This window comes from Festucalex cinctus, chromosome 10 (genome assembly GCF_051991245.1).
Source record: "Festucalex cinctus isolate MCC-2025b chromosome 10, RoL_Fcin_1.0, whole genome shotgun sequence".
NCBI lineage: Eukaryota > Metazoa > Chordata > Actinopteri > Syngnathiformes > Syngnathidae > Festucalex > Festucalex cinctus.
In genome coordinates, this window is record NC_135420.1 from 20746831 (window position 1) to 20770006 (window position 23176).

At 40.7% G+C, this 23176-nt stretch overlaps 1 protein-coding gene across 5 annotated transcripts; it reads left to right on the top strand.

The window, feature by feature from the left end:
- Window positions 1-187: 187 nt before the first annotated feature.
- Window positions 188-23107, top strand: ap3d1 (adaptor related protein complex 3 subunit delta 1). 5 transcript variants are annotated; one of them, XM_077533630.1, is made up of 35 exons: window positions 188-539; window positions 4941-5036; window positions 5254-5334; window positions 5396-5476; window positions 5592-5699; window positions 6071-6200; window positions 6337-6476; window positions 6656-6729; window positions 6820-6869; window positions 7253-7302; window positions 7537-7585; window positions 9225-9370; window positions 9769-9917; window positions 9994-10224; window positions 10316-10547; window positions 10631-10776; window positions 11001-11142; window positions 11298-11369; window positions 11548-11623; window positions 12202-12401; window positions 12619-12692; window positions 12935-12958; window positions 14148-14307; window positions 14438-14581; window positions 14856-14909; window positions 15904-16011; window positions 16115-16270; window positions 16740-16787; window positions 16937-16957; window positions 17896-18085; window positions 18920-19008; window positions 19082-19167; window positions 19290-19411; window positions 19498-19577; window positions 20330-23107. In XM_077533630.1, exons 1-35 carry the CDS (start codon window positions 444-446, stop codon window positions 20423-20425), a joined length of 3801 nt encoding a protein of 1266 aa, XP_077389756.1. In that variant the 5' UTR covers window positions 188-443; the 3' UTR covers window positions 20426-23107. The 5 variants fall into 5 exon arrangements, with proteins under 5 accessions (XP_077389756.1, XP_077389757.1, XP_077389760.1 ...); XM_077533631.1 differs by lacking the exon at window positions 16937-16957; XM_077533634.1 differs by lacking the exon at window positions 14856-14909.
- The last annotated feature ends 69 nt before the right edge of the window (window positions 23108-23176 follow it).

Genomic DNA, 23176 nt, shown 5'->3' on the forward strand with positions numbered 1-23176 from the left:
AATGAAATAATTGAAAAAAATGGCTCTAATTAAATTATTTTTTTTTAAGTATATCAAATAGTAGAAAGGGTGAATTCGTTATTGTAAATTGTCATGGAAATTGTTAATAATAAGATATAAACTCAGATAGACAGCAGCGTGTGTGCGTGGACCTTTAATTCCCACATCTCGCATAATGCTCCAGTCAGCTGACTTGTGGACGCCATTTTGTCAGCCATTTCCTCCATTGAGCCACTGCCAGCCAGGCGTCTGTGCGCACGCCGAAGCCCAGGACGTCCCGTCTCTTTCCGGCCTTCGAGCAGCTTCCTCGGCCCCCCTCCACCCCGGGGCTCACGGCAACAACCCCGATAGCAGGAGCAGCAACCCTCCGGGTGGATGAGACAGCGTCTCCGGGCTCGGTCGACACCCACCGGTACCAGTGACACCGTCGCCAACCACCGAGTATGGCTTTGAAGATTGTCAAAGGGAGCATCGATCGGATGTTCGACAAAAACCTTCAGGATTTAGTACGTGGCATCAGGAACCACAAGGAAGATGAGGTAAACAAAGTACAACAAAAAACGCTACATAGCGTTACATCGCATACGTCATTCCTCCACCCCTACGTAAACGTCCGTTATGTTTGGCGACTCGTGTCAGCTGAATTAACATTAAGGTAGCCTGGCTAAAATGCTAGCGGCACCGCATATTAGCCACTTAGGTCGCCTCCGTCCTCAGACATTTTCTCCTTCGACCTAAATAATTGCTGCAATAGAATATGAATTGTATTAATATTTAGCCAACTTTTACGATTAGGGCGTTAAATAAAAAGGCTTAATGGTATTGCTAGCGCTAAAGTTAGCTCGCTAATTGACAGCTAGCTCGAGGAAGGATGATAATGGTGACTCAATGGATCTGAACTACTCTTGATTTAGCATTCGGATACTTTGTTTTGGACTAACACACCTTAATTTTGCCTCTGGTTGTTCGTGATTTGTAGTATGTAGCACAAGAGTCGTTTAATTGTATGAATCTGTGGACGAAAAGGACACAAAGTATTTTGCCATCTGCATTGAGCCAAGGCAATACACCCAATAAAATAAATAAAAATAAAAATAAAAAATAAAAAAAAACCGTGCGTATTTTGAAGTTACTAAAATGCCCCCTTTTTTTACTTAAATTATTTTGGTTTTGATTTAATAATTTCCTCAATCCTGAGGATTCTGGCCACCTCTACTAAAATGTCCTGCATCCTTAGTTCAACAGATCATGCAAAAGCATTAATATAATTGTTAAATGTTAAAACTGTAATATAATATAGTCTGTATTTGGTTCTGTGGTCAATGTTTTAGTGTAAAAAAAATTGTTAGCAACTTAGCACATTGATATATTTATGTATTAATATTATGAAAGTAAGTTAAAAATGACTGACGCTGTGTTATTTTATTCCCTCACCCAATAAAAATCAATAGGAGAATCGATAAGTATCGATATGGTAATTACAGAATTTCTTGGCTTTTTCAACCTTACTGGTGATTACAAATTTCAGTGAAGTGGTGTGGCAGGCTAATGATATTGCCAAGCACGAATAACTCAACAACCTAGCTGAACAATAATATAACATTATTATCAGAAGCTAATACTGGAGTTGTTTTGAAAAGACAATCTCACATTTGCCCACCATTTATGCTGCCTTTTGACCCTGTCAACTTCAACTCCCGAGAAGTTTGGATCCAAGGTTGTGTACACACTCATCCAGTTGTGTGAAATTCTGAGTGTTTTCAGAATCTCACGCTTTTTTTTTTTTTCTTGCTTTTTTTTTTAACACAAGCGGGTTGAAAATGGCCCGTATCTTTGCTGTGTTGTGTCTGCTCACCGGTGCTTGACGTTGTGATCCGGCAGGTGCTCTTCTTAAGTTTTTTTGTCAATGGTAACCCAACCTTGCAAGCCCAGATAAGGTGATGGTTGCCCAGTCAACAGTGAACAGATTGTTAAATTATTAATGTATGTGTGAAGGCAGTTCCTCATATTGTAGGGGAACCAACATAGTCCATTCGAGGACACTGGTTTTGTATATTAGTTCTTGTAAATTCTCATGGAAACTTAATATTAAGATATAAACTCAGTTTATACGTTGAACTGCATTTATACAATTCCTTGTCCGTAGTGCATGTTCACGCGTCTCTTGTGGTGACACGCACATATAATTTACACGTCAGTGTCTGGAACAGTTGACAAAGGGACTCCTTGCACACAATTTGGCGATATTCCACATTGTGAGGTATAAGTGGCAGGAGTCAGAACAAGGTTTACCCGAGACTCTCTTGTCCAACCGTTTTCTGTGGGAAAAATCAAATGTAGCAGCCTGACAAACCATTCTACATGTCAAGCCAGTCACTGGTGCTAACTTCATCTAGTTCACGGGTTGCAGCATGCCGCTTTGGTGTGTGAAATGTCCCACTTGACTCGGTTGTGTGCTTAAAAAACAGATTTGATGCACAGCTTGGCTATATGGCCTTGGGCAGAAAGCCGGATTTCTTTTCCCTTCACTGATAATATTTAAAAGTAGATTAGCTCTGTTTTTTTGTGTTTTTTTTTGCTTGATTTCTCTTAATACCAAACAAGCTTTGAAACTGTTATTCTTAGCATTAACTTGCCTCAACGATCACATACATAATAGAAATTAAACAAAAATATCTTCATAAGACAATTCAAAGTGTTTCCTCTGCGGAAAATGTCCCTCTAATCAAAACATGGTATATAATCACAATCCTTAATATGTTCAACAATTTACCATAGTATAATGGGCCTTCAAACTGCATGGCTGGGCTGGTTCATATGTCAGTTGTTAAGCAGCTCCACCCTCTCCACTTCTCTTTCTCTTCTCAGGTAGAGTTGTAGAGGTCAGGCGAGGCCACTTGTTAAAAATATTTTGCTGCAAGGACGCACATACCTCCGGTCAAAAGTTTTCAACATGTCAATAAATCTTCCAGAGAAAAACATAAAACCTGTCACAGATGACATTGAAATGGTTTTGCAGCATCTCTGTGAGATTATGGTCAGTCATATGCTCCCTTTACACTTGCAAATAGAACGTCCATAATTTATTTTCTCTAATTTCAGAATCAAATGTTGTGTAAACTAGTTAAATGTGAGAAGAACATGATTTTAAGTCTCCACTGACAAGTATGAATGCACAGGATGCTGAATTTATAATCTCACGATCACAACCAGCCTGACTAAGTTGGCTGCAGAAACTGAATGTTGAATGTAAACAAACAACTGCAGTTTTCTAACAATTGTTAGTTTGTTCACTGGCCCAATTTTTTTGTTCATGATGATCAATGGAAAGAAAAGCTCAAATGTCTTCTCATCTCTTTAACTTTATTTTACTTCATTTTAGTACCATGTCTTGTCCCTCGCCATTCTTGTCTGGCTCTGTTCAAGGTACGGCATTTGTTAAAGTCGGTCAGACTTGACACTTGCTGACAACACATCTTGGACCAATAAACAAACAAAATAACTAGAAATAGGGAGATACAGTAAAGGAGAATAACTGAGTACATGATGATGTGATATATAATAATCACAAGGAATCACGGCATATAAAATGAACGGAGGAATGTATTTCTTCAACTTTTTACTTTGTTCATTCATTCCCCTCTAACAATTTGAAGAATGTAGAAAAAGGTGACACCATTGTGACTTGGACATCCACAGTTTCCACGTCAGCTATTTCACTTATTTCAATTGGTCCTGAATCGACCATTCTGGTTGTGTGTGACGTGGCCGCATGGTGTGGGTCTGCTGATGATTGTGTGTGTGTGCTGAATCCACATACACACCTCCCCCTGTCACTTTGCTGTCTCATGACTGCACACACATGACTAGCACCCACACTCGCTCTCTTCGGAGCTTTTGTTGTTGGTTGCTCTCGTTCGGGCTTCTCCCTCCGACCGGACATGGAATGTTGGGCCTGTGTTGTCACTTTTTAATTGTGAGGCTCTTCGGGCCCGTTCATGTTCTTGCTGTGGTATTTCAGCGAAAGCGGGGGAGCTGCCGAATAGCCAATTAGCTGCAATTACTGCTTCGGCTGTGGCGATAATGTATTTGGTCGGGAAAGTAGTTTAGGAGTAATCCTGATAAAACACTTACTGAGTGCACTTGAACATTATTAAGTCTTTAACGTACACTACCATATAAAAGTTTGGGATGTTTTTTGTTGTTTTTATTTTGTATTAAACTACACCAACAATGCTTTTGACAGTATTTCTGATTCATTTAATGTTGTCTAAGTGACACTCTGTTGTGAGGCAACGTCAGAGTATTAGTAACGTGCCAAGTAACAAACTGATGCTTCTAAGCTAGTTAGCTAGTGACTCTTTAATGAGTTAGTAGTGTTTATGTCAGTATTTGTGGACATTTTTATTTATTTTATTTTTTATTTTTTTAAGAGAGAAGAAAAAAAAATTGTGGTCATGCTATCTCTCATAGCTGGTTATCAACCTTGATTTCAAGACCTTAGCTGTATTTCAAGATTTGATAGGTGGCACTGGGAAATGGACCAAAACAAAAAAAATAAAGTCCTCTTGAAAAAAAATGCCTTATTTTAAAAAACACTCAGCACTGTCAGCAGTTGCTGTTACAATTGACAATATTGCACAGGGTTTACATTTCCGATTGTCGGCCCTGACCACTTTATGAACAGATCAGGAAAGAAAAAAACATTGCCACATCAGGAGACAATCACTCAGGATAATCTAGCCTTATGATGATCATTTAAAAAAAAAAAAAATGCTCAAAATTTGTCCCAAATGCTTGAAAATATCTACCTGATTTTAAATAGTAAATGCAGCTTTTGCAATTGCGGGCTGCTTTTCTCTTGTTGCCCTGCGGCATATAACTGTATCGTTGCGCCTAATCTGATCTGGTGTCTGCTTGCCCTTTTTGTCTGCCCTCAGGCCAAGTACATCTCCACTTGCATCGACGAGATCAAACAGGAGCTCAAGCAGGACAACATCGCCGTCAAAGCCAATGCCGTGTGCAAGCTCACCTACGTAAGTACAGCTGGATGAGCACGACGTCAAACAAACGTCGAAGAAAAAGGCATTATCGAGTAAATCAAGCTAGCTAAATATTAGTTGTTGACTAAATTTGTGTTCCTGTTTTTATAACGAGTATAATGGCTCAGCTTTGCTGTATTGATTGTTACACTAAAACAAGACACCTGCATTATTATTATAAACGAATAGTGACCCTTTCTTTGTGAAACAGCTTCAGATGCTCGGCTATGACGTCAGCTGGGCCGCATTCAACATCGTTGAAGTCATGAGCTCCTCCAAGTTCACTTACAAGGTATGTTTGTTGCAGTGATCGCACCGTAGAACAATGTGTAATTGCGCTTCTGCCCTCGCAGAGGATCGGCTACTTGGCAGCCTCGCAGTGCTTTCACGAGAGCACTGATGTCATCATGCTGACCACTAATCAGATCCGAAAGGTAAGCAGCTGTGCTGCTTCCGCGATTGCCTCCTCGTCCTCGTCACTGCTCATTGCCATGGATCGGCAGCAAGGGTTGTTAATTTTTTTTGAGGTTCTGGTTCTCACCCATGCAGGATCTGAGCAGTCCTAACCAGTACGACACAGGCGTTGCCCTCACAGGCCTCTCTTGTTTCGTTACCCCCGACCTGGCTCGGGACCTGGCCAATGACATCATGACACTGGTGAGCCACAAAGCCACAATTCAGTACACAATTTTTTCCAGCCTGTAATGTTGCGCTTTTCAGTACTCTTTCATTGGATTATGTACTGAACTGCTAAACAAGCAGCTATCTGTTGATTGGTCAACAGAATATTCACTTGCATGTTACATTACTCGTAGCTGTTTATTTCTATTATGAAGGTTCCAGTTATAAATAACGAGGATCAATCATGCTGTTTGTATTTTTCTGTCGTATTCGTCTTGCTTGTGTAAATGTCATATCTTGATATACCATTTTCTTTGCTGATGTGTCTACCACCATCCGCCAACACACCAACAGTGCAAGTGTGACTTTTTTTTTTTTCCATTTTGTCATCCTTTCCTCTGCTCTAGATGTCTCACACTAAACCCTACATCAGGAAGAAAGCAGTGCTGATCATGTACAAGGTGTTTCTCAAGTACCCAGAGTCCCTCCGTCCTGCTTTCCCCAGGCTCAAGGAGAAGCTTGAAGACCCGGATCCAGGTACCACCTTATTCTAGGTTCCCCTGTTGTCATGACGAAACCTAGAGGGAAAAAAATGACATGGTGTTAATCTTTTTTTGTGTGACATCCATTTTGCTGATTGCTTGAAGCCTAATGTGCGCTTCTCTCCCTGTAGGCGTGCAGTCGGCCGCGGTCAATGTCATCTGTGAGCTGGCCCGCAGGAATCCCAAAAACTACCTGTCTCTGGCACCACTCTTCTTCAAGCTCATGACCTCCTCCACAAACAACTGGGTTCTTATTAAGATTATTAAATTGGTGAGTCAACACAAGAGACATTTGCACATACTTAACCCATTGACTGCCTTCAAACTCCAGCTACACAACAGCAAGGCCAACAATGTATTTATTTTTTGACAAGTATGACCGACTACTGTTTCTCTTGCTTGTCACATGAACAATACCCGTATAATGTGACATTGGCTCTGCTTTTACAGTTTGGTGCGCTCACTCCTCTGGAGCCCCGCTTGGGGAAAAAGCTGATTGAACCTCTCACAAACCTAATTCACAGGTGAGATGAGCAAAAATTCTCCTTCTCATGTAAGGTAGCCCAAGATGGTCGATCAACACATTTATAATCTGTACTCTTTCCAATTTGCAGTACATCTGCCATGTCTTTGCTGTACGAGTGTGTGAACACTGTTATTGCAGGTCAGTATTTATAATATATAGGGTGCTTGATTTATGATGGTTGCGACATATTAGGTTTCAAGGTTATGAACGGTGCGCAATGAATTAGTTTGCGCAGTGGTATAATGCATGTCACAAGTTTTTCATTTGATTGGTTGAAGTGTTTTTTTGTTTTGTTTTTTAATATTTACCCAAATTATGATTTTTACCACTGCGTTAGCATAGGTTAGTAATAGTTTACGGCGCATACAAATTTGAACCAGTGTACTGTAACTAAATGCTATAAATGTTTATAAAATAAAATTGACATGTTGCCTCTCCTTAAAAACAAGGGGAAAAAAAACACAAATTTTAACAGTCTAATGTCTCCAAAAATCTAATTGCTACTTTGTCCTGTTTTGCAGTGTTAATTTCCTTGTCATCAGGGATGCCCAACCACAGTGCTAGTATCCAGGTATGCTTCTTTGGTCCATGCCTGCCTGTGCACTGGTCATCTGGTCTCTTTCCACTCCGGTTTATACACAGCGCATGTTTTCACTGTTTTTTTCTGCCCTTTTCTTCTTCCTCAATCACAACAGTTGACAAGTCTCTTTACTCTTCAGTTTTTCCTTTTAATGTTTGCTTTTAAGGTGTGAGCATATCATCATATCTCTATTTTGGCATCATACTTTGTCTCTCTGTCTTCCAGCTCTGTGTCCAGAAACTGAGAATCCTGATTGAAGACTCTGACCAGAACTGTGAGCCCTCTGTCAATGCCTGCAGTGTGTCATTTTCTCATTGTCTGCGTGTTTCTCACTCTGGACGACAAGTCCAGCCCCCTTTTTAGAGGATTCCAGAGATCCCCCAACAGAATCTTGATAACTCGAACTGCATAACCTTTGCACCTGTAGGCCTTTATTGAATTGAATCACATTAGCCCCAGAGAAAATGGGGTTGTTGACATTTTGTCATAGGATTTCATGTGCTCCTTTCCTCATATTTAGAATCCATTCGAGTTATCTGGACTGACCCCCACTAATAGATAGTTGTGTCTAGAGTAGATTGTAAATTGACGATTTGGGCTGCACCGGTTGTTCCTCACCACTCAGTTGTCTCATTCATAGCACCCACCAATCTTAACATTGGTCTACCGTGTCCGTTATAATACGTAAATCTGATCTAAGAAGGTGCAACTATTGGGCCCAAATATCCAATCAGTCCAGCCCAGAACTGGTGGTGTGAATAGAGCAGATTGTGAACCTGAGCTTGAAGGTGTTGCCTCTAAATTACTGCTGAAAAGTCAGATTAAAATCTAGGTGAGTACAGTAGTAACCCCCAAAAAGGCCATAGTGATCAGTCTCATAGATGGCAGTATAGAGCAGTTTCACAACTTAAATTGTATTTGAAAAATCTTGTGGCATACCAGCTAGGAAAATTGTCAGCATGTACTCGATAATTAACCTATGTTACATAAACAATTGTATCCAATAGTTCAATTATTCAACACAAAAAAACACTGAGACTCCATCCATCCATTTTCTGAACCGCTTGCTCCTTACAAGGGTCGAGGGGGGGTGCCGGAGCCTATCCCAGCTGGCTATGGACAGTAGGCGGGGTACACCCTGAACTGGTCGCCAGCCAATCGCAGGGCACACACTGAGACTCATCAGTAGTATTAGCTAGCATGCTAGCCTGAACTACCTGCTCGAACAAACTGACGTGACATTACATATGCGCCTTAGCAGCACCAAACACAAATTGTGTCCTTATTCATTTACACACAACAATATATGTCGGCAAAGTAGACTCATGTTCAAAATGTCCTTGTGACAAGAAAAAGAGGACACTGCAACCATGAACAAACCCTGACGAGAAATCAGCATTCTCGAGCTTCGCAAACGTTCACCCCTCAGTGGGATATCGGCTGAATGAACACAAAGCTTTTCAACACCATCGCTGTCGTCGTCTGTTTCACAGTACTTTTGAAGTGGTCATGCAGTCGCTCATCATGACTGCAATGTATTCACTGCAGCCAATGTCGCCACCACACTTATTGATTAGAATGTCAGAGGTGTTTTGTCTCTGATAGCGGGCGCCACAATTTTGTGACTCAGCAGGGTTCACATGGCCAGTGTGTGTTTTGTCCTGTGTATACGTGTTTGTCTTTTCCATTGTACTTTGTGTTTTAATGAGCTTTTCCTTTGTGATATTTACATACACCTATCAAATAGTGAACAGTGCTACAGCTAATTGTATTAACAGTAGTTTATATGAATGCAATATAAGCATTTTAAAAAGGCAGGCATTGATGGTGGTACATTTCTGAACATGGTGTGATAGTATTTTTTATCTTTAAGTATACTCAGCAAGTGTGTGTGTGTGAATATGTTTCTTCAGTGAAGTATCTGGGCCTTTTGGCCATGTCCAAAATCCTGAAGACCCACCCTAAGTCAGTGCAGAGCCACAAAGACCTAATCCTGCAATGTCTGGATGACAAGGATGAGTCCATCCGTCTCAGAGCTTTGGACCTACTCTATGGCATGGTATGGGCTTCTTTCCAGTCTTGCGTTCTTCACGTTTATTTATTTGCAGTGTTACATTATTATTGTGCACCGTTTCCCAGCCTTTATTAAGATGATGTGTATACAGTTTGTTAGAAAATGTCATGTCAAATACAGTGGTGCACTGACTTTCCGTGACCACGGCCATAACGCAAAGCACCTCAAATCATCTTCACCCATTCAAATAAATAGAAATGCTAGTAATCCGTTCCAGGTCTGTTTTGCTCCCTCTTGTGTGTCTTATGTACATTTAGATGCTGAAATACGATGATGTAAAATTAATTCTCTAATGCATGTTAGGCTATTGACGACTCTTGTCGTCGTCAAATGGATGGATGGATTCCCCCCACGCTCTAACACTAAGGTGTATTCCTATGCAGGTCTCCAAAAAGAACTTGATGGAAATTGTGAAGAAGCTGATGCTACATGTGGACAAAGCGGAGGGAACCACCTACAGGGATGAACTGCTCACCAAGATCATTGACATCTGCAGCCAGAGCAACTACCAGTACATCACCAACTTTGAGTGGTCCGTTTGCCTCCACACAATCGCCTACACTTTCTATTTTTGGCATGATTTCCAGCTGTATTTTTCTCCCATGCAGGTACATCAGTATCCTTGTAGAGCTGACCCGATTAGAGGGCACGAGGCACGGTCACCTCATCGCCTCGCAGATGCTGGATGTTGCCATCCGGGTTAAGGCCATCCGGGTATTCGCCGTGGCCCAGATGGCCACCCTGCTCGACAACGCTCACCTTTTGACCGGCAACATGCAGAGAAATGGCATCTGTGAAGTTTTGTACGCGGCAGCCTGGATCTGCGGCGAGTTCTCAGAGTATGTTGCTTACTCTTTTGTCATAAATTAACGTGACAACGGACATTCCATCCTCGAAATTCAAATCCAAAACTTGAGCTGTCATCTTTAGACACCTGGAGAACCCGCTACAGACGCTAGAAGCTATGCTGCGGCCGAAGGTGGCCACCTTGCCGGGCCACATCCAGGCCGTGTACGTGCAGAACGCCGCCAAGCTGTTCGCCACCGTGCTGCAGAGCCAAAAGGACAACACGGACGGCACAACTGCGCAAGAAACCAGCCAGCTAATGATAGACCGCCTGCCGCTTTTTGTCCAGAGCGCCAACCTGGAAGTGCAGGAGAGGGTAAGATGTTGTTAGAAACTCAGAAATCACAAGTTCTGTTGATGACACTTTTGATGAACAAATGATTCTCTTATACTCGACAGGCGTCTTGCATCCTTCAGCTGGTGAAATACATCCAGAAACTGCAGCAGAAGGAAATTGAGGTAGCGGAGGAAGTGATTGCACTTTTTGCTGGAGAACTCAACCCTGTAGCCCCCAAGGCACAGAAAAAAGTGCCTGTACCTGAAGGGTGAGTATCAGGGAACACTGTTTAAGGCAATAGCTAATATCCAGTACGTGTGAGTGCCTGGTTGTGTATTCAAAATATAAATATAGTGCTGTAGTTGCAGCAGTTGTTAACAAAAAAAATATCGACAACATAAAGTGGTTATACTATGGTACTTTATATTTATTTGACTGTTAACAATAACTGCCTTTTTTTTTTTTTTTTTTTTTTCATGTGGGTGTTTTTAGTCTGGACCTGGATGCCTGGATCAACGAGCCTCCGTCTGAGAGCGAGTCTGAGGACGAGCAGCCCAAGGCTATTTTTACAAAGGAGGAGCCCAAACATTCCCGGCCCAGACACACTGAGGTGGATGAGAAGGAGCTGGCGAGGGTACGACTATCGACTATTCAATAAGCGCCTCCATTTTATAAACCTTTTACCATCATTGTGTACAAATGTTTTCCACTTAAGTGGGTTTACCATGTTGCTTGTAAAATAACCAAAGTACATCTGAGTTGTTTTTTTTTGTTTTTTACTCTACACAGAGAAGAGAAGCGAGGAAACAAGAGCAAGCCAACAACCCCTTTTACATCAAGGCTTCGCCATCTTCTCAGAAGGTCTTTTTTTTTTTTTTTTTTTTTTTTTTTTTTTTTTTTTTTTTTTTTTTTTTTTTTTTTTTGTAATCACGTAAATATCTTGTTGTACCATTTGACTTATTAGATAATGTATATGTCTACAAGTAGATGAAGACAGATTGGTAGGTGTCACAATTTTATTTTTTTTTCCCCCTTACAGGTATACCAGGACACCCCGGGAGTGGAGCACATCCCAGTCGTTCAGATTGATCTGAGTGTGCCTCTTAAAGTACCAGGTAGTGTGTCCTTTGCTTTATCAAAATAAACACTTAAATACCTTGAGATGCAAGTTTAATTTATTCCACAACCATGCTCGTAACTCAAAACACTCATATTGCAAATCATCTTTCTTAACATATTTACAGTGTCCCCCAATAAAACGATTTGTTTTTGACAAGGAAAAATAGCATTCTACAATATTCTAAATGCATGGAGTAATAACATAATTAAATAGAATGTAAACAGTTGCATAGTGAGTTAATGGTATACTGTAATCCAATTCATTGTGTTGTTTCTTCTGGTTTGCTGCCTTGGCCACCAGGAGGAAGTATAGTACTGTATAGTCATATAGACTAATACTGCTACTAAATGACTCAGTAAGATGCTCTATTAGTAGCCTTTATTTTGTAGAGGACAAATATATGCCTGTGAGTTTCATTAACAGGTTATCGATAAATAAATGATTGACAGCCCAGCATTAGTTTACTCTGATGATCAGAAGCTAAATATAAATATGAAATTCCCCCCCAAAACGCATGCACACTTGTATTTGTGGATCAAATAATGTCTTTTACGTCATCCTCATCTCCCTCAGGCCTGCCTATGTCCGACCAGTACGTGAAACTTGAGGAAGAGCGTCGGCAGAAGGAGAGAGCTGACAAGAAAAAGAAGGAGAAGAAAAAAAAGAAAGAGAAGCGCAGTGGACGGGGAAAGAAACACGACTCGGGTCCCGAGAGCGAGGAGGACATTACGCCGGCGCACATGGTCGACATTGTTACAGAGGAGATGCCAGAGGTAACGACGTCGCGATTTGATCTTGTGCAGGGTTCGTTCCTATGGTGGCGATGTGGGACTTTTTTCACAAAAACTTTGATTTTTCTCATTTAAAAAAAAAAAAAAAAAAATCCAGCATTTTTTTTCGCCTCCATTGGAATAATTTTCATTGGTTAAGTATGTTGAAATACAAGGAGTTTGTCTCCTGTACTTGAGCACCTTTTTGATCTGCCTCCAGAATGCCTTACCCAGTGACGAAGATGACAAAGATCCGAATGACCCTCACAAAGCCCTGGACATCGATCTGGACAAGTGAGTCAACACTGTCTCCGGCTGTGCTCCGGCCAAAGATAACGTAACTTAATTGATTTCTTCAAATGAATATGAATATTTGAATAAATCCATTTGGGCGTGTCTTGGGCTTTCTGGCCCACAGCGTCGCGGCCGACGTGACATAGCCTTTTTGCCCCCTCCACTCATTGACTCTCACGGCTTTTTGCTTCCTCTCTTCTATGCATACACATACCCCATTACTGCCCACTTTGTGCGGGCAGTTTGGTGGAAATGGCTGGGCGCAGGTGAGTAGCACCTCAGCCACGTGACCTGCCGCTCCGAATGCATCTTTTCTCCCGTTCTCTGACTTGGCAATTAGCTGGCTTGCTAACATAGCTTTTCTCACTAAGTTGTAGTGCTCAGTTTTTTTAATGTAACATTTGGCCTGGTATGATATTCCCTGTGCCCTTATCAAGCCTGTTAAAATCAGCATTATTCCCTGAATGACTTCTCGCATTAGAGATTTCCTAGTAATTTACCCTTTTAAAAGAGGAATACTCACTAACTGGATGCTGCTGACATTCTCAGGCTTTGGTTCTGGTTTAATTGCATCTAAAATAATCTGCCTGATTGTACCTATGAGAAAATGCCCTAGTTTTAGTTTCTCAGATGCTTCTGAAGACTCTCACTAGTCTCTCCGTGAGTGATAGTTTGCCTTGGTGGAGATAACAAGCGCATGCGCATTTTCAAAAAGGATAGCTCAAGTTTTAACTGGACCTTCTTCACTGGTGTTTGAAATGAAAGAAAAATCCAATTTTATATATGAAATTACTTAAAGTCTAACATTAAAAGTACAGGGGGTTCTCTATTTATGACGTTCCCAATATGTTAGTTCGAGGATACAAACGCACAGTATACATCTACTGTATGTGCTTTGCATTTGATTGCTTTATTTATGGTCTAGGATTTATTTATTTATTTTTTCATAGGAACCGAGCCCTGTCATGAATAGCAAAAAAAATGGCTTACAGATTTATATCAAAACAATGCACAGCAAGTATAAGTATACATGCACGTCACAAAAACTCAGCTACAGCTGCTAACATCCCAAAGTAATCGGTGAGTTTTTCATTGAATAGCTGAGGATTGGTTCAGACAAAAACAAATACTAAAAAGTCATTAATAGTGAACCACAAATATGCATGAGTTAATGAAATTATGGCTTAGCTACTCTTTTTAGTGGAGGTTAGCCATAGACTACAACTTGTTCTATATTTATGTACAAATCAAGTGCTGGAACGTCATAAGCCGAGGACCCTTATCTTTTTTTTCTTCCTTCCTTCCTTTTTAATGGTCACCAGGGGGCTGTATAAACTATGTTGCCTTCAGGCCCAAGCCAATAAAATCGTTTGCCTATATCTACTAAATATGGCCTTTATTCTCACAGATTGCGTTTTTAGTTGTCGTGCATGCCTAACAGAAGATTATTTGCAGGCCTCTTGCTGACAGCGAGAAGCTACCAGTCAGGTCTCACCGTCCGACAGAGGTTCCGAAAAGTCCAGACGGAGATGTCGAAAGCACCTCGCAGGAAGCCAAAAAGAGGAGCAGCAAAGAGAAGAAGGAGAAGAAGAAAGATAAAGACAGGGATAGGAAGGTGAAGGTTCGCTTTTATTAAATATCACGTTCTTTCTAACAAAATAAGGTCACACGACTCCTCAGGCATGATTATGACATCACGTTTTAAATTTGTTCAATGATCCATATCTTTCGTTTCCATTTGGCAGAAGAGCAAAGAAGAGAAGAAGAAGAAAAAACATAAGCATGAAGAAAAGGGGGTGGATCTTCTCGGGGATCAGTCAGATGAGCCTGTCGCTCAATCAGAAGGACCAAGTGAGATGGTAGCTCCTCCCACTTCCACAACTGCTGAGGTATGCCATTTTGGGAAACGGAGGTTACTTTCTACGTAGCGAATTGAGTGTTTATTTTACTATGAATCTGAGCTGTTATTATTTTGGATGTGAAGTGATTATTAACTGGGGTCAAATTTTAGTTAGCTCAAACAAATCATTGTTTGATTAAAGAAATAGAATAATTTCACTTTTACGTGTCCCTTGTGTAATCAGTCATTGTAAAGCATCAGGGTGCCTTTGGCCCTCCCCCCTCTCACCTCCTCCCCTTCCTCTCCCTCCCTTGCTCTTTTAGGTTTCAGATCTGGATTTCTGGCTCTCAAATGCTCCAGTGCCCTCTCACGCCCAGGTTGAGTCTCGCCCCTCTGTCCTTCTGTCCTCCCCCTCGTCGCTTTCTTGTACTCATCTACCCTTCTCATAATGCCACCTTATTTGTCTTTTTTTTTTCTCTCTCTCTGTCATCATCCACACGTCGTCTTCTTCGCTCTTTCACAGGTCGCACAACACATTCTCCTCTTATTCGCCAGCCTTCCTGTTTGTGAGCATGAGTGACTACTGTATGTTGTAGTGTTCCTCTTCCTCTTTTTCCTTATGCTCCGCGAAAGTGGTTCTTCACACGTTTGTGGATTGTTGTCATTGTTGCTTAGTCACGGTGGTAAAAGCGCAGATGTCGTCTTTTAAAGTTCAACAGGAATCTGGAGTCAGTTCCTTTGCTTCCTGATGCTGCTTCCGCTGCGTTATTTTTCATCTCTTTGCTGGGCCACTACTGTAATAGGAGGGGGAGGAGATGTCCGCCTAAAGCCTTCTGTAGCTTGAATGTATCTGAGCGGGTCATCGAAGGCATTTCTCTGCGGCGATCACTCCTTCTAAAATGAACTCTCCAGCATGAAGCCCCTGGCCACATGCTGGCTGTCACGTCAGACTTCTGTTTTTTTTGCTTTTCTGTCTTATATCTGTTATGTGCGCACAATCAGGGCAGACAACAGGCCCTCTAAGGCATCCACAACAATGAATATCAGAAGCAAATGTACTTTTTATTATAAGCCTTTAGTCATGAGAGCAGTGTCCACTTTCAGATTTTTCTTTTTCATGTCGCGACAATGACAACTAAACTTCCGATCAGTCTTTCCTGATGAGGAATTCGCAACCAGCGCACGTTTACACAATTACAGTTTCTTGTTGGCTCATTTTGGCTTTTCTCGTAGTTTTGTCTCCAAACTCATTGTGGCTGATCCCTTTCTTTGCCATGAATTAACTCACTAGTTTACTTCTGTTGACACAGAATTGGTAAGCACTGGAGTATGTTGTGTGCCGCTTGCTAATTAATGATTGTGTGTGTGCAGGAAGCAGTAACAGTAGCAGCAGAAGCAGCCCCCGTGCCCGAGGCGGCTTCTGGCACGACGCCAAACTCTGATCCAGACGAGCCCAAGGACGTGGGGACGGAGGAGTCTGTGAGTCACCACCCATGATGTCATCGTTTCTTGAAAAGAGGAAAAAAAAAAAAAAAAAGAGATTAATAACTCTTTCACTGTCTCATGTGCTTCCAATATTAAGAAGTCATCTAAACACAAGAAGAAGAAGCAGAAAAAGGAGAAGGAAGAGAAGGACAAGAAAAAGAAGAAGAAGCACCATCATCATCACAACCATAGTGATGGAGGTGGAGAGGGGACTGTGCAGAACGGCACAGTGGAGGAGGAAGAACCTCTACCGGTAACTGAGATCCTCACTTGCCCTCAAACAGATTGGATATAATAATTAGTATTGCTGTATAAGTATTATTTCTGAATGTTTTGCCCCCGGATGATCATGTGCCATATCATTTGTGAACTGGACATGCGTAAAAAAATGGAGTGGCCTTTTAGCATTAGCCTAGCAACAAAGACATAATTTCCAACATTTTCACAGTCACTGCTTTTTTGGGCTCCAGATCAAAACACAGACAGCATTTACTTCCAATCGGTTTAGGTTTACATAAATGTTCATGTGGTCTCTCCCGCTTATTTTTTACTTTTAATGCAGGTTAGTCTGAAATATATCCTCCTACGATAAACAGTTCTGGAGTAATAATAACTTTTGTCTGATCTCAAAGCTACATATGTATCAACTGTGGTTAGGGTTTTAATACAATGATTAAAAGAGAATGTCTAATCCAAACCTGAACTTGTCTCTCTCCATTCAGCCCATGTCCAATTACTGCCTCCTCGCAGAGAACGCTTACATCAAGATGGTGAGTAAACAGGAATCGGGGTACTTCTGAATGGGTGGGTTAAATGTTGTCCAACATATAGGATTCAATGAGTAATCAATGTCCAAATCATATGGGACAGCTGCAGCTGTTTAAAGAAGTCTCATTGTTAAATTTCCCTCTCTTTTAAGATGATGGAAGATGCCGATCAGGTACTGGTTACATTTCCGTGACAGGCAAAACCTGATTCTAACTACTGTCCTAGATGTGTTTCTTTTGTGTTTTTTACCTGCATCAATTGGCCTCCTCGTGCCACAGAGCTGCTTCCTTTTCTCAAATTATTTCTGTCCTTGCTGCCTTCTCATATTTCTTTCGCGGAAGGAGTCGTGTGTGGTTGATGTTGTGTGCGACGAATCAAACAGTGGAACCTCCAAGGTTGATCACAGTCTGTTTTATGGTTGCCCTCCAGGTTAGGGCGATTTATTTATTTTTATTTTGTACACCACAATATTGGAATTACAATTTCATATCGGATTATTCCAAGTTTGATTGAGCCAAAAACTAGTTTCAATAGATGCTACACTGCAATAAATATCATACATATCGGTACATACGTACTGTAGACCATATCAGGACAAAGTAAGGCCCGGGAGCCACGTTGGACTTGCCCTTGGTCTACGAACGGCTCTCAAAATGACCAAAGTCAAAGTAAAATTTTAAATATGCAATGCTTTTATTTTGAAAGTTGTAATCTTATTTTATGTGTACACAAGTTGATGCTAGTAGCAAGTAAGAGCTTGTCTGCAGTCTTACCAACTTAGATATTTTTGCAAAAATGACAACAGGGATCATTTTGTTAACAAAATTCTTATTTCATGTACATGACAGTATTGTAGTAGTGTAGACAGTATTTTCTCATGAAAAAAAAAATATATATATTTTTTTTGTTTTTTACGCATTAAAGAAAATCAGAGGTGATTTTTTTTTTCTTGAAAAACATGGGATAAAATTTTGAGACATGTCTGACTCTAAATTGTTCGTCTTTGGTGGTGTTTGACTTTGGAGGTTAAACTGTGTAACTTTTTTTGTTTTTGTTTGTTTGTTTCACCAATAAGTCAACAAGACTTGCTGAATTTCCCATTGCACGCAGGTGTATGACATCCAGGGGAACCTGCAAGATGGCAGCCAGGTGGTGGTGTCGGTCATCTTCGAGAACAAATGCGATAGCTTCCTGAAATCCATGGAGTTCAACGTGCTGGACTCCCTCAACTCCAAGCTGCAGAGGCCGGAGGGGGCTGGCGCTCACGACGGCCTCACCGTCCCCTTTCAGCTCCCGCCTGGTCAGTCGCTCTCTGAAAAGTAAAGGTTTTGGAAATGCAATGATTCCATCCTAGGGTCATCAAGTCATTTATAGAGTGACTTTCATTTTGTATTCATTATTAACTCTTTGACCGCCAAAAACGTTAAATAACGATTAGTAAAATCACGATGTATGCCGCCATAAACGTTAAATGATGTCAACTACGTTATTTTTGTTGTTGTTGTTTTTTTTATTTTATTTTTTATCAATGGGCAGTTGACCGTCTAAGTGCAGCACGCGCTGCCTTTCAATGAGTTGTGGAATCAAAAACACAGCAGCATTGTATCTCTTTTAAATGGGCTCATTGCGTATGAAATTGTAATGAAACCTGATGAAATCTGAAGAAATTCAATGTTTTCAAGGATGATGTAAATGACCAAAGCCTTTGTCATATTAAAGATTTTTTGTTAACGTGTGGCAGTAAAAGTTAAAACAATCCTACTTATTTTACACACATTTTGACAGTATTTGTTTTTTTTTCCCCCCCAACCGCATCTCTAAATTACAGAAGCATATTGCATTCACTTGAGAAAAAAAAAAAAAAAACTTTTTCTGACAATTTTTTATTTTATTCTTCCTGTTTTACCGATGTTTTTTTCTGCCATAAAATATATATATAATTATTATTATTTTTATTTTTATTTTTTTTTCAAGTGAATGCAATACACTTCCGTAACTGGCGCTGGTTTTGAAAATCAAAAATCCCATAACACAAATTTCCACCCCTATTCTAACCGTGCAACAGTTTGAATTACTGTAAGCTTAAATTGAAGTTATTCTACTGAAACTAACAAACTGATCTCCCGTGTTGCAGGGGTGTCCAATGAAGCGCGCTTTGTGTTCACCGTGCAAAGCATCGTGATGCCACAGAAACTGAAGGGAACGCTCACTTTCATTGTCAAGGTTAGCGAACAAACGCGATAGTTAAATTGCATCCAACTCATTTTGTTTTTTTTGTTTTTTTTCCCTGGATCAGAATGAAGACTCCTCAACTCATGAGAAACTGGACTTCAAACTGCACTTTACTTGTACCTCATACTTAATCACCACTCCATGCTACAGGTGAGGACACTATTGTGACTGTTTAAAATAAAATGACCCCCAAAAAAAGTTTTTTGGATCTCATTTGTGTTTAATATTTTGTTATGGTTTGAATTTATTTTTTGTGTTGTTGTTTTGGCTAGCGATGCATTTGCAAAGCTGTTGGAATCTGGGGACCTGAAGGGCAGCTCTGTCAAACTGGAAGGCGTCAACATGCCCTTCCACCATCTTCTGGCCAGGATCTGCTTCCATCACCACTTCTCTGGTACATACCGACACAACTTATGAGTGCAATTACTAAAGCGTAATAACTACTTTTCACTGTAGTAATGATTTGTTGTTTTCAACTAGTTGTGGAGAGGGTCGACTCCTGTGCCTCCATGTATAGCAGGTCTATCCAGGGTCACCATGTCTGTCTGCTCGTCAAAACCGTGAGTGAATCAAATATTTTCCTGCTTTGAACCATCAAGTGTAAAAAATAAATATAAACTTTACAAATTTCAAGATAATCCAAACTGAAATTTGAACAAAAATATTCTTTAATGTTGAAGATAAAAGTGCGATCAATGGCACATTTGTCATCCATAGGAACATTTTTTTTGTCTAGTTTTACCAATTTAACAGAGATTCAATATCCAATGTAAATTTGGCATATTTTAACACAACCAAAATGTCATAAAAATAGAGGTGCACCGATCACAATTTTCTGGCCGATCACCGATACCCGATCTTTTAAAAAGTCTGACCTGCCGATCTCGATTTTTGCAGATCCCAAGTTCTTTTTCATAATAAACAGCCACCTTCAATGTTCTAATCTTGTTTTATTGAAAAACCTTGAACAAAATTTGTTTTAACTGCACATTAATTATTTCTCTCAAATAAAAACAAAAGCCTATTAATCATCTCAGCAGAAGAGGATACTTTTTCAGACCTCTGAGGAGAGCGATGAGATTGGTGGAAAAGATCGGTTTATTTTTAAGGGATCGGCCGATCACCGAGCCCACCCACCCCCAAAAAAAACATAATTCAGGAAATCGTGGCCGATAAATCGTCAGGCCGATCGATCGGTGCACCCCTACCTAAAAATAAAAAATAAAAACTAATTTGGAAGAAAGCCCCACCCAGGATATTTTAAGAGTTAATACAAAAAGGTTGTGACCCTTTGACCCTCCTTCTCTCACAGTCCGACCAGACGGTGTCCATCGACGCCAAATGTGACGAACCCGCGCTGCTTGGGAACGTGCTGGATGAGATCAAACAGACCTTCTCTCAGTGCTGATTGTGTCCAGGGTAGCCCGACCTCCTCCCTCATCACTAAAACGCATCACCATCACGTTAAAAACACTGCGGCCGTCGCCCTATTTATTTATCCGCCCTCCTTCCTCACCTTTGCTCTTCTGTCCGCTACAGTCTTGAGCACACTCGCGTGATGTTTTACAGACGGGCCGTGCACTCGCTCCGTCGTCCTCTGCAACGCACTTTTCAATTTCCTCTCTACTGAGCTTGGATGTCCCTCCTTCCTTCCTCGCCTTCCTCATGTGACAGTCATGTGGCGTCATGTTGACAACTGGACTTTTGCTGTTGATGGTTGAATTGCGTTTTTACTGTTTTTGAGCTGTTTTGTCATTGGTGTGTGTGTGTTTTTTTGTTTTTTGTTTCTTGAACGCCTGTTTGCGCCTTCAATGTACGCGTGTGTCTAAACATCCGATTGCTGTTTCAGCCTTGGAACACCAAGTGACTGTCTCTTTTCTCAAAATGTAAAAAGAGGGACTTGTACTCTGACCCTGAGACCTGCAGTAGATTAGACACCGAAGCAACTTGCACTACTCACAAAAAAAAATCAGGCTTTACATTTCTGGATGAACCTAAAACACACTACTTGTAAACTTAATTTGACTTTCTAAACTATTTGTGAGTAGTGCATAAGGCACAAGCTACCAAGCTTGGAATGTCCAATCTCTCCCTCCCTCCCTGCCTGCTTTTCCCCAATGGACCAAGACACTTGAACACGAGCGCCATCATTCAACACCAATCAGACCCACAAATTGTTTCGTTGCATCACTGTTACAATGTTACCCTATTTCCTCAAATAGTCACCGCGTGTCTCGTCTAGTTATACACAATTACATGCCTCCCTTTTCCCATCAGGAAAATAATAAACGGGTAGTAACTGGAATTGTCTCACTTTTTTAGATGCGTTTGTTGACACACTAGCGACCCCATTTGAACTGCAAACCAAAACGGCAACAACACATTGTGAGCTCTGAGTTGGCATTTTTGTGGATATGACGTTTTTAAGCATCGCAGTCGACATTTATTCTCCTGTGCCTTTTACACAGAAGCGGGATGTTTTTTGCAGCCGTTGCGGATTCACGCATTCAGATAATTAGATACGTGGCAAGGAAAAACACAAAAGTGATTTGACTCTTCAGATTTGATTCTGGCTGATATGCTTGATACGACGCCGGAAGCCAACAAATTCGCTTGTTGACCATTCCATATCGATACCGAGGCTGGGAAAATAAGAAATTAAAATTAAATTTAAATAAATAAATCAAATAAATTAAAATTAAAGAAATTGAGCCGTTGACGAGTCATTGCTAACCAAAACAGCAGCATGTCAACTGTCCTGTATGGATCGAAGTGCAGTCTTGCCACGGGTTGCTCTACAAGGTGTCTCCTTTTTATGGAAATATGTATCACATATTTTAGATACACTAATCAGGACCAAAAACCCTGACACAAATGTGAGTAATTGATGTGCCGCCTAATTTCTTTAGTGTCGTCTATGTGCAGTTGTCTTCAAACTTATCTTACATTAGCACAAGAAGTGCACATCTTCCACCAAGAATCTTGGCTCTTGTCCAAATTTTATTTCAACATCGTTTCTTGACACAAAGACGGGGATTTGGCAGTCTTTTGACTGATCAATTATTATTATTATTTTTATTTTTATTGCTTTTAAGCAAAGACCAGGTTCAAAGTAAAATTTGTGAGTAGAAACCCGCAAATGGGCAATGGAATTTCATAGACGCATTTGAGGTCCCTATGGTGGCCTTTGTGTCCGAAAAAAATGATTCATTATTACTAATACAATTTTGCAAATGTATCACTCACTACACACTTATCAGTATTAGGCACCACAGCCTTTGTCCTCGCGTGCACCTGTGTCGCATTTCCATTTGCATCACGACAGGTCAAACCGCTCTCAGCCTGAATCTCTGAAGTAGCAAGCTCAAGACTAACCGTTCACCATATGTTCTGACGTTTGTCTGTCTGTCCTCCATTACGTGAAAACGTTCCCTTACGAGTATGACTACGCGCGGTCAGCTGTAAATTGCAGGAATGTCCATAGGAAATAAATGTTTACCTGTTCCCGACAATGACTTATCAGTGGAGTTTCTCCCTTATTGATTGTCACCTCTTTCTGATCATTATTGCATTACAATTTGTATATTGCATGATTTAGGAATGTACACTTTTTTTATTAACCTTTATTCCATGGACATTTTCACCTTGTCATTCCATTTTGTGTCCTGTTTTCTTTATAATAGTTTTTTATGAAGTATTCTTGGACCATGATGGTTTTGTTTTTATGTGTTCTAAGTTTTTGTGGGGGGAAAGGCCGAAGTATTTGATTTAAATTATTAAAATGCAGGTAGGGAGGACGGGGGTTGTGTAATAGAATGCTCCCAGTTGAGAACAGGTCACTGAGGGACTACCCGTCTTAAATCTCTCTCGGTTCAGCCGTAGTTTTCTTTTTATAACGTTTTTGGCTTGTGACATTGAAGGTATACTCGCCACACCACAGATTTCCAGAGGTACCGTCTTCTTGTTTCGCCCCCATACTCTCCAGTTGTACAATGTCATATGTTTCAAAAGGGGGATGTGAATTATCTTCATTCCCTGTAAAGATTACCCTACTTAAAAGTGAAATAAAAGCTATAATATGCTCTGTGAATGCCTTTCATTTGTCAAAGCACTTGCAGTATCTTTGTTTACAACGAACTGTGGCTTTTGGCTACCAAAA